The 18,791-nt window shown below is 46.7% G+C and overlaps 1 protein-coding gene across 2 annotated transcripts; it reads left to right on the forward strand.

Annotated features, from left to right (window-relative positions):
- The first annotated feature begins 856 nt into the window (after nt 1-856).
- THNSL2 (threonine synthase like 2) lies at nt 857-9,855 on the forward strand. Of its 2 annotated transcripts, none has more exons than XM_031588190.2 (9): nt 857-1,171; nt 2,360-2,607; nt 3,276-3,470; nt 3,739-3,891; nt 4,369-4,599; nt 5,516-5,664; nt 7,992-8,117; nt 9,118-9,269; nt 9,397-9,854. In XM_031588190.2, exons 2-9 carry the CDS (start codon nt 2,385-2,387, stop codon nt 9,650-9,652), a joined length of 1,485 nt encoding a protein of 494 aa, XP_031444050.2. In that variant the 5' UTR covers nt 857-1,171; nt 2,360-2,384; the 3' UTR covers nt 9,653-9,854. The 2 variants fall into 2 exon arrangements, with proteins under 2 accessions (XP_031444050.2, XP_089996000.1); XM_090139874.1 differs by having other exon boundaries at nt 1,067-1,171; nt 2,369-2,607; nt 9,397-9,855.
- Nucleotides 9,856-18,791: the final 8,936 nt, after the last annotated feature.

An 18,791-nucleotide genomic window follows, 5' to 3' on the forward strand; every position in this document is an offset into this window, starting at 1 on the left:
CTCACTGCTGCGTATGCCCTTCTGCTTTTTCTTGTGAGGCTGAGGAAATCCAGTTCAGGGGGATGGAAACTGATGCAACGTTAATAAAAAAAGTGACACAGTAGCTTTAGTTGGTGCCTGCAAACAGCTGATTTCTGTCAGGTCCAAAGAGCAGCTGAGCAGCCATGGAATGCTCAGGACAGACATGGTCCAAGTCTGAAAACACAGAGGCACTTGGCATGAACAGGCTGTTTCATTTCCCAGCTCTTCATCTATTGCTGCAGCTGATTATTAATCTCATTATTAATTAATCTCATGCTGCTAATTCATGCACTGAAAGAGAATGCATGAAGGCATAAAAGTCTGGTGGTGGTAGAAGAGGTGAGGACCCACCATGGTGACTCTGCAGGGCTGTAGCATCTTGTCAAGATGATCAGATGCATATTGATAGAATTAAATTGCTTTGTATTGCCAATAAAAGCTGTCGGTTTGTGTGGGTTTCTTCCTCCCGCTCACAATGTGCTCTGCCTCTGCATGAATCCCAAATTCAGCACGCTGCTCTGGGAAAAGGGAGACATCAGTGTAGAGGAGGCAAACCACATTGGCACAGCTCTCTGTTTTTCCTTTATTGGTTTGATTTCACTGCTTGGAGATGTTGTTTTTCTGTCAGCTGCCGAAGGAGCACAACGAGAAAAGAAAAAATGGTAAACAAGGGATTAATAACTAACCTGAGGGTGTATGGAAGGCTCGTTTGCCTTCCAAAAATACACAGAGAATTAAAAACACACGGGCCCCAAACCACCTGCTTACACCCTGCGGCACTGCAGGCTTTGCCCTGTGCGCTGGGGCCGGCAGAGGTGAGCGGCCACGTCCCCAGCGCAGGTCCTGGGGTGACCCCGGGGCTTCGGATGACCCTGGGATGGACCTGGGGAGGTTTCACCACTGATTGAAGCCTGAGCTGCCCCTGAAGAGCAACGCCATGCCCCGCCAACTGTTTATTCCAGCCTGCTGCGAGTGGACTTTTGTATTTTGGATATAAATAAGAAAAAAAGGTTTTTTACAATAAGGGTAGCGAAGCACTGCAACGGGCGGCCCACGGGTTGTGCCGGACGCCCCGACCCGCCCCCAAAGCTCGGGGCGGAGCCAGCGAAGGGCTCGGGAGCCTCGGAACGGCCGGAGCCGCAGCGCCGAGGTGGGGCGGACAGCGGGGCAGAGCGGGGCGAAGTGGGCCGGGGGGGGGGGATGGGGAGGGGAACTGGGACGGGTAAAACGCTGCGGTGTTGCTGGAAGGAGGGATGGTGGGAAAGGGTTGGAGAAAGAGAAAAGCGTTCTGGCTGAGGAAGGCCGGCAGGCTTCGCCCCTCCCCCGCAAAAAAAAAAAAAAAAAAAAAAAAAAAATCCTGGAGGTTTGCTGTACTCGTCACCCGTTGAGTTAAATGCTGACCTTAGTTTGACCGTTGAACTCCCTCGAAAAAAATCAGGCTGTTCTAGAAGCATAATCTCCCTTCTCCCCTTTCCTTTTCCCCTTAACTTTTTTTCCCCTTAACTTTTTTTCCCCTTAACTTTTTTTCCCCTTAACTTTTTTTCCCCTTAACTTTTTTTCCCCTTAACTTTTTTTCCCCTTAGCTTTTCCCTTTTTCTCCTCCCCCTTTTCCTCCCTCTTTATCCCCTTTCCCCTCCTTTTTCCCATGTTTCTACCCCTTCCCTCCCTTCTCTTTATCCCTTCCCCCCCTTTTCTTTACCTCCTTTTCCTCCTTTCCCCCCCCTTTTTTTTTACCTCTTTCCCCTCTTTCCCCCCCCTCTTTCCTCCTCCTTTTCCTTCCTTTTCCTTCCTTTTTTCCTCCCACTTTTCCTTCTCTCCTCTTACTGTCTCCTTTCCCATTTCCTTTTTTTATTTTTTAAATTTGTTAAATATCTAAATATTAGGGAAGATTTAGTTTGGATGTCAGAGGGAATTCTTTACAGAGAGAGTGGTGAGGTGCTGGAACAGCTGCCCAAAGAGGCTGTGGATGCCCCCTCCCTGGAGGTGTTCATGGTCAGATTTGATGGGGTTCAGCAGCCTGGTCCAGTATTAAATGTGGAGGCTGGTGGCCCTGCATGTGGCAGGGGGTTGGAGATTCGTGATCCTTGAGGTCCCTTCCAACCCTGGCCATTCTGTGATTCTGTGAAATAATTTTATCTTAAAGCTCCAGCTTTTGCACCCAGCCCTCAGGAGACATCAGGTGCCCACAGTGACTGACTGGAGGAGACATGTCCAGGGCAGGGTGAGAAGGGCACAGGCAGAGCAAACCCTTGACAATGCCATCCTCCAGCCCAATGGGAAATATTTTAGGGTCAGTTTGAGTGCTCCCAGCGGAGCAGATAATCCATGACTTTGGCAGTGACCCCAGTGCCCACCCAGCACCGATGGAGTACATCAGCACACGGGGAGGCACGGGGGCCGTGGACTTCGAGGGAGCCCTCTTCTCTGGTTATGCACCTGATGGTGGGCTCTTCATGCCCAGCTGCATCCCCTCGCTGGACAGGCCCACATTGCAACAATGGAGCCACCTCTCCTACCCCGAGCTAGTGAAGGAGATATGTTTCCTCTTTGTCAAGCCTGAGCTGATCCCACGTCGCACACTTAGCGGTGAGTCTCAAGTGGGAGCAGAGACATCTGTGAGGATTTCGGGGTGTTTGGGTGCTGCCTTAGCTTAAGCATCTTCACAGCACCCAGAAGATGGAGCCTGCTACACTATCGCCTGACCTTTCTCTGCCCTTTTCTCCTCTGTCACCTTGCTGGGGTTTGTTACCTTTTGGAAAATGTGTACCCTGCGTGCACATGGGGACTGTGGTGATTGCAATAGCAACTGCTAGTGCTGCGGCCCTGCTGACTGCTGGGGGAGTGCAATGCTAGCACCAGACTTTACCTTCCTGCCAATGGCTTTTCATGCTCTCTGTGATTCCATTTGTAATGTTTTTAAACCATCCTTTCCACCAGAGGGCAGCTACAACCTCTGTCTCAACGGTGTGCTAATGATAAAAGTTTGGTTTCCTTTATTTTGTTATTTAACAGTTTGCTTTGGTTCTGTCAGGTTTCCTCTAGAGTTCTTCACTGTAGAGCTGTGAAGGCAATGGAGCTTGGCTGGCTTCCTCCTAATAGCTAACAACAACTTTTTGGATATGTCACCTCTCCAGCAACGGAGAGTCTTTGCCTTTGCTTCCCAGGAGCACACAGAGCACAGATGCAGGCAACCACAGATAAGAAAAGTTGTCCTGTACCTATTCTGACAGCACTTTTAATTGTTTTTCCACTAGATCTGATTGACAGGGCTTTCAGCAAGTTCAGACACAAGGATATTGTTCATCTGTCCAGGCTGAAGAATGGGCTGAATGTTTTGGAGCTCTGGCATGGGGTTACTTACGCTTTCAAGGATCTGTCCTTGTCCTGCACGGGGCAGTTTTTACAGTATTTCTTGGAGAAAAAGCAGAAGCACATCAGTGTTCTGGTGGGTGAGTATTTCTCTTTGGAGGGGGTAAAGCTTCTGAGCAGGTCTTTACCTTGAGAGCCATCATCCTACAGCCCACCATGATGTGTGCCCCAGAGTAGTGGTGTTGCCTCATGGGAGGCTGATGAGGGATCCTGTCAATGTCAAGGAGGTTTCTCTAACCAAAAGTATCTCATGGAGCACCTCCACATCTTTTTCTTAAAGTCTGGTGATGCAATTTTGACTGGTGTGTCAATGTTTGCATTTCTTGTTTCTTCATTGCTTTGAAACAGGGACTTCAGGGGACACAGGGAGTTCAGCAATTGAGAGTGTGAGAGGGCAGAAGAACGTGGACATCTTTGTTCTGCTACCCAAAGGGTTGTGCACCCAGATACAGGAACTTCAGATGACCACTGTCATTGAAGACAACGTCCACGTCTTTGTTGGTTGGTATTATTGTAGGATTATCCGTGTTGTGGCCCTGCTGTGTTGAAACTGTGACCCTAAATGTCTCCAGGGGCTGCTGTTTTAGCTGCTGCAGTCACCTGGGTCGTTTCCATCAAAGTAACTGTGCCCTGCTGTCTTGCTAAGGAAAGGCTCTTAGCACGTGTTCCCAGTTTGATGACTGAGTGGTTCAAGGCTTTCTCTTCTCCTGGCCTCACATTAGAGCTGTCTCCTGAATTGAACACCATTTCTTGGAACTAAAAGGATGAAGGGGTGACCCCACTTCTTTTTCCCCTCAATTTTATGGTTTAAGTAACCCCAACTCAAACAGCCCCCGAGACAGACAGACAGACAGCTCAGGACAATCCTGGCTGCTGCAAACCCCAGGGCTTCAGTCTGGCCCTATTTCTGAGCAGAAATACTTTGTGCCTGATGCACTGATGTCAGCACTTCTACTCTTTCCTTTTTCTTTCTGACAGTTGATGGGAACAGCGATGAAATCGATGAGCCTATCAAGGAACTGTTTGCTGATGTCGATTTTGCCAGAAGGAACAACCTGATAAGCCTGAATTCGGTCAATTGGTCGAGGATTATGGTGCAGATTGCTCACTACTTCTACGCTTACTTTCGGTGCACCCCGACCCTGGATAGCACCACACTGCCAGTGGTGGAAATTGTTGTGCCAACAGGAGGGGGAGGAAATGTCACAGGTAAAGGGAGGAAAGATGGGTTAGGGAAGAGAGCGAATGCTCTGTGACCTGAAAATGTTTTGCAAATGCTGGGCATTGCTATTTATTAAAACACCCACTCTCTGGTAGGATTTCTTCAGAACCACTTATATTTTATTACTCATGTCTGGTTATTACTCATTCAAGTGTCTCTGATGATTTGCAAGGTGCAGAAAATCTGAAACCACTCTTTAATGATGACTGTAGCTATCTTGAGGGTGGACACATTGGAAAAGGACAGAACATGATTTGATTTGAAACATGGTTTCAAATCAACATGGTTTCAAATCAACATGGTTTCAAATCAACATGGTTTGATTCAGAAAAGAGGGAAAATACTGTGGCTCTGATTTCCCAAGTAAGACTTCTATAGAGCTGTGAAGTTCTCCCTTGTCTTACCTGATTTAGATAGTGTACTGTCAAGAGAGCCACTCCTAACTGCCTAGTCTGGCCCTTTCAATGTGAATCTTTGATTGCCTCCATCCTGAATTAGACACACAGCAGTAGTATGAAAAGCATTTAATGCACTCAGCTGCTTTCACTGTATTTCCAGGCTGCCCATCTGAGGCAGTATGAATAGTCTGCAAGAACCTCCAAACTTCTTCTCTTTTGCTTGAGTGGTACCTGTCTGACTTCTTGGTCTCCTGCCTATCCATCTTCAGATCTGGAGATGTTTGGTAGGCTGGTTTGCCAGGGGATGCATTGTGTCCTAGCATTTTGTAATATGGGGCTCTACCAAGGCATTTAAGATAGATATCTGGAGGTTTATTAGGGGTTGTTGTTTGTGCTCACTTCTGAACTTGGATGCTCAATCAACTTACACAGACACTTCTTTGTTAAATCTGTTTTTAACGTTTCTTTCTCAAGTATGCATGTGTTTTTTCACTTTTGTTTCTAGCTGGCTGTATTGCCCAGAAAATGGGTCTTCCAATTCAGCTGGTTGCTGCAGTTAACAGCAATGACATCATTCACAGGACTGTTAAAGATGGAGATTTCTCACTCTCAGGTCGTGTGAAGGCTACATTAGCATCAGCCATGGATATTCAGGTAGATAATGAATTGGAACAAATGGAAGTTAATGAACGTGCATATTTTTAGATTTTTTTTCCTTGTACTTTGCTATACCTGGTTTATAAGACTGTAATTTTGCCACTGGCAGTGCCTCTCAGTGATGCACTGGGAGGTGTGAGTCATCCTGAGCATTTATGCTGCAGACTGCTGAGCTGAGATGGATCAAACACCGCCTTCTCCCATACTTTTCAAGGCTGAACTTGGTAATCTCTGTTGCTAAATGGTGGATTTCTGGAGATTTGCTATGTGCAAGCTTGGAAAGAAAGGACCATTTTCTCAACACCTCTGTGACACTTAGAAAAGTATAAATCCTGTCATGTCCCAGGGCTTCTGTTGGTGCTTCTGGAAGGCTCCACCAAGAGCAAGAGAAGAAGGGAAGAAGCTGGAGTAGCCCTGAAGAAATGCCTCATCTATGGCCGTCTGCAGTTTGTGCAGAGCAAAACAAGTCCCAGCAGGCAAAGGCATCAGAAATGAAAAGTCATGGAGGGACAGAAAGCAAGTGCCTGGAGACAAATACCAGGAAATAATAACAGCAAATACTCTTTCATACCTACCCTGTGATCCGCAGGGATTGGATCTGCTTCCAAACAAGTGACCTAGGTTTGAAATACTTGGTGTTGTATCACCATGCCCTTAAGCCACTAGAATTTTCCAAGAGCTGTTCAAACACAGTGGGAAGACTTGGGGGCATGGAGGAATACCATGTTTTGCAGAGAATAAGTTATTTGCTCCCATCACTGGGCTACTGTGGCCTGCAGCTTTAAGTTCCTCCCAAAGCATGAATATGTGGGGCTCTCTCTCCCTTTTGGTTGCCTTTTCTGCAGTCTCCAGTTAGTGAGTAACTGGAAAGATGAAGGTGAATCAGAGTTTATACTGTGGATGTTCCTTTTAAGGAGAACTTCCAGTAGAATCACGGTGCATGCTGTGACTTTCAGCATCAGAAGCCAGCCAGGAGATTTATTTTCTGGGCCTGAATTCAGGCAGCAAGACTTAGCTCATGTCCACAAGCCAAAACTTTCCTTGAGAACAGTTCTCAGCGTGATCCATCCTCCCGACTGAGCCCAGGTGTCATTCTGGACAACTCTAGCACATGGGACAAAAACAGACCACGGAGATGGATAATGTGAAGATCAAGGCTCCCACTGGTGGCCCAGCCCAGACTGAGTCTAGATAGCAGTAGAAAGCATAGACCGAAACGTATGGAGGTGGAAGGGGAGTGGGAAAAGCAGAGAGGGGAGCACCAGAGGCACTGGGAGGATGGTGCTGGAGGCACCTCTGGTAGCAGGTCATCAAAGTCCAAGCGTGCTAACACGTAGTTTCTCAGGAGACCTGGGTCAGGACAGTCTAAACCAGGGGACAGCCTAAAGCAAAGGGCAGGCAACACCCATACTACAGTGAAATTACAGGCTGAAGGCAGTGGAAGATGATGGTGGGAAGATGTAGAACAGGAATGGAGCTGTAAGCCACCCAGATAAGGACATCAAAGGCTGAGTAAGTCCTGATGACTTGCCAAGGGAGGACAGGAGGGGAGAAACAAGAGGTCATAGGCACTCAGGTAGATAGAACTCATTCAAAGCCAGCACTTTTCTGCAACAGAGCAGGAATCCTAGAGACATGGTGAGGACTTTGTATCTGGTGTCCCTTGTCCTTTCTGTTCCTACAATATATCTTGGTCAAACCACCTGGCTGAACATTGCTCAGTGCTTCTGAGCACATGGGAATGAGAGAGCAAGCAGTGAGATCCATTTGGGACCCTTTTGTCTGGTATTGCACTGAGTTTTGCTGCAGTGTCGTAACACCGATTGCTACATAGCCATACAGTCCAGTCAGGCCCTATATGTTCCTTATATGTTTATAAAGATTTTTGGTCAGCCCTGCAGGGAGCTGAGTGTCTCATTAAGTAACATGGGAGCTGTGTGATTCATAGCAGCATCTGCAGCACTCAGTAAACCGCTGTATATTTCTGGTTCTGAAATGCATAGTGTGTTATTAGCTTGGTTTCCTCAAGGTGATGATACAGATGTGGTCTCGCTGTCAATTTATCAGTTGTCCCCTCATTAAGTTGTTTTAATCTGATGGTCACTGCCAGACTGCTCAGACGGGTCAGGAGTCTGAAGGACATTGAGTTCCCAAAGAGAGCTTGGGGATGTAGATGTGCAGGGAGAAGGCATAAAGCCTACCAGCAAGAAGAAGGTGCAACAGGGCCTCACCCCAGGTTAGACATCAGAGAATCCATACAGCTGTTCTCACCCTGAGACAGATGCTCCTATTTCTGCTGCTCACATGTTCCCTTGTCATCCCAGGAGCCGTACAATGTGGAGAGGATCCTCTGGCTGCTCTCAGGCTCTGACAGCCACCTGACAAAAACGCTGATGGAAAAATTCACTGTGTCCAAAAGCCTGAAGCTGCCGGAGGGTTTGCACAGAAAGGTCAGTCCTTCATGCCTGTTCCTCTGTGTGGAAGGAGATTTACTGTTTCCAGTTGGTTTTGACTGGAACAGGTTGTCCAAGGAGGTTGTGGATGCCCCATCTCTGGAGGCATTGAAGGCCAGGCTGGATGTGGTTCTGGGCAGCCTGGTCTGGTGGTTGGTGACCCTGCACATAGCAGGGGGTTGAAACTACATGATCATTTGTGGTCCTTTTCAACCCAGGTCATTCTGTGATTCTATTACTCATTTTCAGAATTAAAAAAATTACATGTTTTGGAGACTTTCCAAACTAAAATCTAAGAGGAGCTTTATGTCAGTGTATGTGCATAGAGATGTTAAAAAAAAAAAAAAAAAAAAAAACTTTACATAAAAACACCTACAATTTTTTAGGTAGGATATGAAATTACCCCTTCTTGGCCACTCCAGTGCCTGCATTAGTTGTGCAGTGAGTCAGGCTGGGGTGGACTGAGCAGTGGATTCTGGTACGAATTGAGTGTGGTGTTGGGGAATGGGTATGGGGTCCAGTACTGCCATTCAGCCCATTCAGCCTTGATATCGTGGTGAATGGGGCCATGAGTACAAAGCAAAGTGAAATACAAGAGAAAAGTGAATTGTGAAGCTCTTTGGGTAAGAGGCAGAGTTCTTCCTTATCCCACGCAATGTATGCTGTCCCAAATGAACATCATTTCTGCAGCACCTAGGCCTGCTTGCATGTCAGAAATATAAGAAAAAATCCTCACATTACTAAAATAAAGATGCAATATATAGACAAGATAATGTAAAAATGCATTATTACAAAACTGGGGGAAGGATACATTTCCAGCAGCACCTTCCTCCAGCTGCAGCAGACATCCCTTGTCTTGATTATGTGGGGGAAACCCCCATCAAGTTGCTACTTCCAGCCTTCCTGTTTCTGTTTTGCTGGGTGCCCATTCAACTCCATTGAAAGGAACACGTGAGGTGATGATGCCCAATGCAAACCTCTGTTTCCCTTGCTGCAGGTCTCAGAGACCCTGCGTTCGTGCTCAGCATCTGATGAGGACATCGTGCAGGCCATGCAGCGCTGCTGGGAGGAGAACCATTACCTGCTATGCCCACACTCAGCCGTGGCAGCTCACTACCACTACTCACATCTGGACAGCTGTGGCAGCAGGTAAGGACCTGCATGGGGACAGGTGTGCTGGTCAGCTGTGGCAAGGGACCAGAGCATCACTTTCCAGCTTGCTTCTCTGCCTACGGCTCAAGCTGACATCAAAAGATTCCTTGCTTTTTCTTTTCAGCACACCCCGGTGCTGCTTAGCTCCAGCCTCTGCTGCCAAATTTCAGGATGCTGTGCTGCGAGCTGGCCTGGTTCCCGAAATCCCTCCTGAAATCACTGCTCTAAAAGCAATGGAGACCCGGTCCACTGTCCTACAGCGAGGCGAGGATTGGGCACGAGTGCTCCGGGACCGCATCGCAGCTGTGGAGCAGTGGTGGGGGAAACAGGGTGCTGCTCTGGCCTCCCCAGGACTGCAGGGTGTCAATGGACAGGCCTGAGCTTTAGGGATGTGGCTGGGTGATACCCCCAGGGCTCATTTTCCTTTACCAGAGAGCCCTTTGTTACACTGGGATAGAAACCTACACTTTCTTTGCAATTAATTATTAATTGGAACATATTTTGGCACTGAATTATTAGGCTTTTTAATAATTTTTTCACAAAAGAACTCTGCAATTGTATTCTCTTTTTTTCCTATAAAGTTATGAATGCTGATTGAAATGCTGAAGGAACGTGTTTGTCTCATCATTGTTAGGCATCACAAAAAGTTCCCTTAAAATTATCCACAGTCATCACCTACCTGATGATCACATTCAGTGATTCTGTCCCTGAGCATCTTGTTCCAGACCTACCAGAAAGACTAATGCTGGGTGTCACTGTCAAGCCATTGTGGTTAGGTATTAAGAGGAAATTCTTTGCTCAGAGGTTGCTGAGGCATGGGAACACTGCCCTGAGGGTTTGTGGGTGCCCCATCCCTGGAGGTGCTCAAGGCCAGGTTGAATGGGGCCATGGGCAGCCTGAGCTGGTGGGGGCAGCCAGCCTGTGGCAGGGGTTGGGACTGCATGGGCTTTAAGTCCCTCCCAAGCCAAGCCATTCCATGATTCTGTTGCATTGATTCCTGTGTTTTGTTTTATTTTGTCTGCATGGATGGCAGTTAGCAGTTGAAGATATATCTTACAGCAGCCTCAGAGAGCATGAGGACAGTGGGAGGAGAAGGGGTTCCCAGATCTCCCTGAGAATGGGATCACCCCAAGAGGTCTGTGGTGCCTGCTGAGTTCTGGGGGGTGCGCAGATGGGGATTGAGATGCCTGTGGTGCATGTGCAGGCAAGGATGGAGCTGCAGGGCTGGGTGAAAGCATGCTGGGAAGCAGAATTGCCATGGCAAGGACTTGTGACGTCCCATCTTTGGGTACAAAGATAGGGACTGGGCACTTTTGAGACCTGGGAGCTGTATCCTGTAAAGTTGTGCTGTGCTGGATTACCAGGTGCTTGTTTCACTTTGGAGAGGAGGTTCATGTGCTGCTCACAGAGCTTTTCCACTTCCCAGAGCTCACGCAAAGATTTAAATGCTCATTGCAAACATGAAGGACAGAAATGGGTGGGTTTTTTTTTTTCTTTTGTAAAATGGATGAGAAAAACCAGCATGGGATCAGGGATCTGAGCTGGAATCGACCTCACAGCAGTGCACACCTTTCAAAGCAACGTACTGCCCTTGGGTTAAGTCATGTTTAATAGCCCAGAATGTTCAAAGCAGTAAACGCCTCTGTTCCATAACTGCTGGAAATGAACCTGGGGCTGGAGTGAATCTGCTTTTAGGAGTCATCCCGACTACCAAAACTTGCTAAGTGTTAGTATTAAATAGTGGATGTGTCCCCTGGGTATGGTTATTATAGGGGTGCCAGCCACTGGAACTATGTTGTGGTGCAGTATCTTGCAGCTTTTGGTCCAAGTCTTGCTGCAGGCTCTTCCAGGGCAATTTCCACTGAAAGAAATAGGAAATGGGAAATTCCCCTTATCTTCAGACTGAAACTTCAGGACTTTCAATACCACGTTCGCATCATATACATATAAATATATAAATACCTCATGTGGGAGCTGCCTCCACAAGCCATGCATCTGGCAGGATTCTTTTGTGCCTAAAAAGGGAAAGAAAAAAATGGGAATAATTACACCAGGGGGGAAAAATCCCCTTTTGCCATTAAAAAAAAAAAAAAAAAAAAAATCCCATTGACATCAAAGGAAGGGTAAAAATGGGAGGGTAATCTGAAGGTTTAGTGGCATTTAGTGGGGTAAAAGAAAATGCTGTGAAGTAAATCAGCATGGGGGTTTGCAGAGTGTGCAGGGAGAGCAGGGAGCATTGCCTGGGCTGCAAGCTGCCATGCCCAGCACCTAGGAAGCCTTTCCCTTGTCTCTTCACCACCCCCTGCTTGCTTCCCATCCAAAGTCAGTGGGAGAGAAGGGATCTGTGCCTCCAGCGAGGCTGCCTCCATCCCAAAATGAGGTGTTTAAAAATGATGCAACAAATCCAGCTAAAGGCCCTGTATTGGAGTAACAATGCAGCCTCTTCCTTGGCAGTAACTTGCTCCTAGTGCTGGCTTTTTCACAGAACCATAGAATGGCCTGGGTTGAAAAGGATCACAATGATCATGCAGTTTCAACCCCCTGCTATGTGCAGGGTCTCCAACCACCAGACCAGGCTGCCCAGAGCCACATCCAGCCTGGCCTTCAATGCCTCCAGGGATGGGGCATCCACAGCTTCCTTGGGCAACCTGTTCCAGTGCATCACCACCCTCTTTGTGATGGCTTTTTTTTTAATTAATGATGGCAGTGATGGTGAGATCTCCCCCCTCCCACCCCCAATGCCATCTGACCCCCACCATCATCAGGTTCTTTCATTTTGCAGCATGTTATATGGGTTGGACTCCACCACCTCTAATAGCCGCCTCCCCAAACCTTGCGGTTCTCAGACAGGGCCAACTGCCCTGCTGTAATTTAGCTCTTAATCATAACTTAAGTCACCCTGTGAGGGGGGAGAGGCCTGAAATTGCAGGCAGCTCCGCATCCAAGAGAAAGGTTGCAAATCCGGCTGGCCAGGAGCAGCAGCATGCATGGGTGAGGGGTTCCACTGAGCTTTGTTTGCAAGAAGAAAGGGAACAGTGAATGGTGAATAGGTCCCCTTGCTCTGTGTCATCCCTGAAGCTCCTTCTGGGGATGGTGTCCTGTGCAGGAGGTAGAAGAGGGTTAAATTCCTAAATATCCTATAGGGTGGACAAATCTAGGGCACTGTGAAACCTCTTTTGGTGCTCTCCAGGCAGGAAAAGCCTGTTTGGTTTGTGTGGAGCCAAGAGTTGGACTCAGTGATCCTCATGGGTCCCTTCCAACTTGGAATATTCTATGATTCCATGTTTCCTGGTGGATGGAGGGGAAGGCATAGCATGGCATGCAGAGATGCTGTAGGATTGCTTTGCCCTGCAGAGGGCAATGCACTGCCACACAACCCAGCCCTGCTGTGGGGACAGGCCTGGGGACATCTCCCGGCAGGTCCCACAGAGGCTCAGGGACCCAATTCATCTCCAGAATGGGTGCTCAGAGCTTCCACACAGGCTGAGTGGAGAGGAACAACTTTTATTTGATGGGAAGATGGAAGATGTGAGGAGGAAAGTCATGTGGAAAGATGGATGCTGGTGGTACCTCCTTATCTGACACCTTAACAGGTGGCTGAGGGCTCTGGTTAGTTAGACAAATATTACTTCTGTGCCATTCAGAGCTGTGCACAAATCCAGGCCATATCATGAGATAATTCATTTCAACATCAGCTGCTTACCCTTTTCTCCAGCAAAAATTCCAGTTTCCTTTCCCTGAGTAGGTCTGATCCATGCATTCCAGGAAGAAGGTGATGCCCACAGTCTCTAGTCGTCCTCCATGGGGACCATGTATCTCACCAGGCTTGTTCCCTAGAGATTGGGATACTCTTCACGCTAAGGGACAATATGGCTGGGGCAGCTACTCCTTACCCCATCTATTTACTGGGAAAAAGTATGTTGGAATGGAGCTGTAGTGTGTTGGGATGGAGCTGTAGTGTGTTGGGATGGAGATACAACATGTTAGGATGGAGATACGTTGTGTTTGGATGAAGATGTAGTATGTTGGGATGAAGATATAACGTGTTGGGATGGACCTGTAGTGTGTTGGGTTGGAGCTGTAGTGTGTTGGGATGAAGCTGTAGTGTGTTGGGATGGAGATACCATATTTTGGGTTGGAGCTGTAGTGTATTGGGATGGAGATACAAGGTGTTGGGACACAGTGCAGTCTCACATTGCTCAGCTAGAGTTTTCTACCCTACAGTTCATGCATTCCACAACGTCTTGCTGTCCTGTGGGCATTTTTGGTGTATGAAATTTGGGATTTGGGATCTGGGACACTTGTCCCAGTATGGGTTGTATCTGCCTAGCTAAACATGGAGGTCTGCCCTTTAAGCCATCTGCTTCCAAGTCAGAGATCATTGCCTCATGCTGTGCCCCATGGAGATGTAGATACCAGTGCCACACTGCAATTCATCACTCCAATCATTAATAGTTAGTGTCATTAAAAATGCTATTAATTCAAGGGAAGGATAGAACAACAGGATGTTTGCAGGGCTAGCTGAGATGAAATATGGGCAGTTCTACAAATCTCAAAAAGGCTGAGGATGAGGATGCTATTTCCCTCCAGCAGAGCTGCTCAGCCTTCCTTCATCCCCATCCATCTACCCATGGGCACCTACCCTGTCCCTCCTGTGCACAGGGCTGATTTTGGGGCATTTCATCAGCTGCCCATGGCGTCACGTCCTTCTCCAGCACTGCTTTTATGGGCCGGAAGGAGGAGTCCACAGCACAATGAATTAAAAGCCAATTCTTTAAAACAGTGTTCTGAAGGTTTGGGAGTTGAATTATTATTTATAATGCCCCGGGGGCACTGTGTAATTTATGGACAGGTATGAAGACAAGTAGGCGCTCAGACATGGGTATGAGCCCAGTGTGAATGCCGAGATAGAGAGATAGATAGTTGGATAGATGAAGATAAGCTCCTTGGCCAGTAGAGCTGGAGATTGGAAGGCTCCTAGAGATCTGGGCTGTGCTAGGGTCAGAGCTACTATCCCTCTGCTCCCACTACACAAAAAGCCATTCCAAATATGGTTCAAATTGTTTGTTTACTTTTTTTTTTTTTAATTAATTTATCCCAAGTGCAAGGAAAAAAAAAACAAAAAGGAATTGCTTTGTTGTTGCAATTTGCTGCTAGGCATTCCTATGTGTGCTAATGATAAGTATTAATTAAATAGCTTGCTGTTGTCTTTTAAATGCAGTTCTTTCAGGCTGTAATTAAACACAGACACCCAGCCCTTTCTGTCTGCATAGAAAGAGGCAGGAAGGCCTCCGAAGTGCTGCTCTTCTTTCCTTGTAGCAGAAGAGAAGTGGAAAATGAGGCAAAACCAGTTTCCACTGCAAACTCACCACCCTGTGCATGTCCTTCATGGGGAGAGCAAGCAGCCAAAGGAAATTAAAGGAATGCAACTTCCAAGATACCAGCCCTGCAATCAAAGTAAGTTTCTATGCCCTTAAGATTTTGCAGCTTCATACACTTTAAAGGTGGAGGAAATCACTTTGCTTGATCTCCAGCACAAGGCAGGCTGTTGAGTACAACACTGCCGTGTTCATCGAGTCCAGCAACTTGTTGGCTGGTGAATATTTTGATGTGGAGATCTACAGATAAGTGTCCATCTACTCACTTCTTTAGGCTTCTTCTAACTGGCTGTACTGAGTGCCCATCCCAGTGCTGCTCCTGTGGTCAGTACTGAGGGTGTGGGTAGAGCTGCCCTCACCTCTTTGCCTTCCAACAGAAACTCAACACAAACACCCTTTAGATATGTAAATTAAAAAGTCAGATGTTCACAGGATGGAAAGCAACCCCCTAAATGAAATTCTTAGTGATGCAGAGTGGCACCTACACCAAACACTACTCCTGACTTGAAGATATCCTAGCTTCACCTACCTTAAAAGCTGCTGCTCACTGACTTATGCACAAAGGGATGCTGGATTATTTAGAGCAGTGGCTGGTCCAGCAGCACAAGGGTGCCAGGTGGGGATTTTCCCCAATTATTTCTGTTTTAGAAAGGAAAGAGAAAAGGAAAAAGGAAAAAGGAAAAAGGAAGGAAGGAAGGAAGGAAGGAAGGAAGGAAGGAAGGAAGGAAGGAAGGAAGGAAGGAAGGAAGGAAGGAAGGAAGGAAGGAAGGAAGGAAGGAAGGAAGGAAGGAAGGAAGGAAGGAAGGAAGAAGGAGGAGAAGAAAAGAGAAGAAAAGAGAAGAGAGAAGAAAAAAGAAAAAAAGAAAAGAAAAGAAAAGAAAAGAAGAAAAGAAAAGAAAAGAAAAGAAAAGAAAAGAAAAGAAAAGAAAAGAAAAGAAAAGAAAAGAAAAGAAAAGAAAAGAAAAGAAAAGAAAAGAAAAGAAAAGAAAAGAAAAGAAAAGAAAAGAAAAGAAAAGAAAAGAAAAGAAAAGAAAAGAAAAGAAAAGAAAAGCTGGCTGTGTTTGGAAATTACATACTTAATTGAAAAGGGATTTGAACTTGTTTGGGTTATAATAAAATAATTTGTTCTACCATAATGAGCTGGTTTTGACCAGGTACTTCAAAACCTATTTTGAGTTAAATATAGATACATACTTTTAAACCCAAAGGATTCAGTTTTACTCAAAATGGCTGAAATTGTTTTAATGTAGGGGAAAGAGAGCAAAAGGGAAATTTGGGAATTTGGGAAATTTGAAAATCTTTAAAGTACCACATCCAGTGAAAATGGTACATTACTGTGAAGGATTCCCTCCTCCTCAAATTTGCAATGTCTGAATGGAGGAGGAAGTGGTGTGGGGAGAAATCATACAATTACAGATTCACATAATCGTTTGAATTGAAACAGACCTCTAAAGGCCATCTACTCCAATTCCCATGCAGGAACACCTCCAGTTCCCAACAGGGACACCTGCAGCTCCATCAGGTGCTCAGAATGGGACCCTTTGCAGCTGCAGACTTTTGGGGGGCTCCTGCTGCCCTGGGCACTGCTCAGGCTCAGCCCACCTCTATCCCCACTGCCTTGTGGAGTGCAACCATTCCAGCTCTGGGATGCTAGCAGGGATGAGGCATTGTGCTCCCTCAACCCCTCACATGCATGCAATGGTTTAGTTGTTATCTTTAAGATAATTACAGGCCAGGGGCAGTGAGCAGGAAGAGTCCTGTGGATTCACACCATGGCTTGTGCACAGTATAGGAGATTTAATCCAGAGTGAGTGGGGTACCCCGCAGAGAGCATCTCCTGGCCAGGGATGTAGGGTTAGCAGGTTGAACACCAACCCAAACTGTTAGAATCATAGAATCATTTGAGTCGAAAGGGAACACTAAAGATCATCTGGTCCAACTACCCTGCACTAAACAGGGAAAGCTACAGCTCCATCAGGTGCTCAGAGCCCCTCCAGCCTGAGCTTGAGTGTCTCCAGGGATGGGACATCCACCATATCTCTGGACAACCTGTTCCAGAGCTTCTTTACCCTTACTGTAAAAAGCTTCTTTTCTTATATCCAATCTAAATCTCCCCTCTTTTATCATAGAATCACAGAGTCTTTCAAGTTGAAAAAGACCTCTAAAATCATCTAGTCCAATCATCAACCCATCCCCAGCATGCCCACCAGCCATGTTCTTAAGTGCCATGTTTCTTCAATTTCTTGAACACCTCCAGAGACAGTGACTCCACCACTTCCCTAGGCAACCTATTCCGATACCTGACCACTCTTTCTGAGAAGAATTTTTTCCTGATATCCCATCTACTGTTTCCCAGCCCACTTTAGGATGGGCTGTGGCAAGGGCCAAGGCACCATCACACAACCCCAGAACTCAACAGAGCGAATAATACTTGTGGTTTTTTTTAAAGAAATTATGATATATCCTGGTCTCTGGCTATTCATTCTCCACATTCAGAGAAAACATCTCCCTGAATTTTAAGGCAGACACCGCAGTTCCTCCTGAAGCAGAAGGATCTTTAAGCATGGCTATGGGTCATGCTTAAAGAACTTGGGAGAAGCCCATGACTGCTGCTTTAATGGATTGAGCAGCTGGAGCAGGAGATGAGGAGCAATCTCCTCATCATCCTAGCACCTTCCCTAACAGGAGATAGGATGCTCCATCAAGCCTGAAATATTTCCTGCCCAAATGGAAACCACCCCCAATATCCACTTGTTCTTGAGATCTACAGCCAATGTGATACTCAGCAAGGGGTCCTTGCACGTGCATTTGCAGTAGACTGTGCATTTTAAAATGAAGATGAAACTTCAAATATTCATTCAAAGATTAGAATTTGCTCTCATTCATGCTGCTGGTTGCAGGAAGCCTCGTGGCATGGTGTGCGAGGGTCAGGCTGGCTGCAGGCATCGAGCCCAGCAGTTAATGAAGGGGTAAGGGAGGGCTCTGCACACTGAGTGTGTGATTTGGTTTAGTGTTTAACCCATACAATTCCTTTAAAGAGCACTTTCCTTCAACTGCCTCCCTTTTCTCTCCCTAGCTCCCAGTAAACCCAGTGGGAAAACAGGGAAATTACTCAAACATTAGAACATGATGAAAATGGTGCAGGCAAGAGGAGATGGGGATTTGTGACCTCTGGTCAAGTTCTACAGACCGACTTAGCAGCTGCAGACTTGCATTTATTGGACCTAAAACCCACCCAAAAGCAACTTCCAATATCCCAGAGCCATTCCCCATGCGTCCCAAGCTCAGTTCCCCATGCATCCTTGCCTTCTCCTGCCATACATTGCATTGGCAGAGGGGTGAGATAATCAGCTATTGCTTTATTGCCTTCCATCCCTGTTTCCCTCACAGGCATCTGTATTTCTGAGCACGTCTGTAGCATCTGCTAATAAAAGCAGCTCTAGTAACGACATGCTTACTCCCCAAGACAAAATTGCCGGGCCTGCCGTTATCTAACAAACTCATTTTGGCACAGCCTCTTGTGCAGGAGCCATTTCTGCCCATTCATGGGATTATCAGCCATCTCTGCAGCCAGCCCCAGCCCTCTCTCATTCCTAGTTAATTGGTGTGAAATTGGAGCAAGTTCTCAGGTGATAATGTGTTTGCATTTACTGCTTCACTGAACCACCCTCGCCACTCAATCCCAGCTTCATTAAAGCCTCAATCGGAGCTTTTGCTCCTGGCTGTGAGCTTCAAACCCTATTTCCTGCACGGCAGACACACAGCCTAACACATGTCAGGCGGACAGCTTGAGCAGTAACAAGAGGGATCCGGCTCGGGCACTGCTCTGGGAAAATCACCTCCGCATCCAAGCGATGCTTGGAGTCCTCACGATGGCGTTCTGTAGGGCTGCTGGCTGACTCGCTCTTGGCAAGGCATATTTTGTGCCCTATAATTATCTTTGATTAATGAATTAATTTTATTTTTTTTAATTTTTTTTTTTTTCTGCAGCACTTTGAAGATAAAAAGCATTCACCCGAGTTCTGTGATTAGTATTTAAAGACTCCAACGAAATATTTGTAGGCAGAAAAACCTAACCAAGGAATGCTTATGTTTGGGCATTCAATGGGGCCTGTTCACAGGGATGGATTCCACAGTTATT

The sequence above is a fragment of the Phasianus colchicus genome, chromosome 4 (genome assembly GCF_987193195.1).
Source record: "Phasianus colchicus chromosome 4, bPhaCol1.hap1.1, whole genome shotgun sequence".
NCBI classification, from domain to species: domain Eukaryota; kingdom Metazoa; phylum Chordata; class Aves; order Galliformes; family Phasianidae; genus Phasianus; species Phasianus colchicus.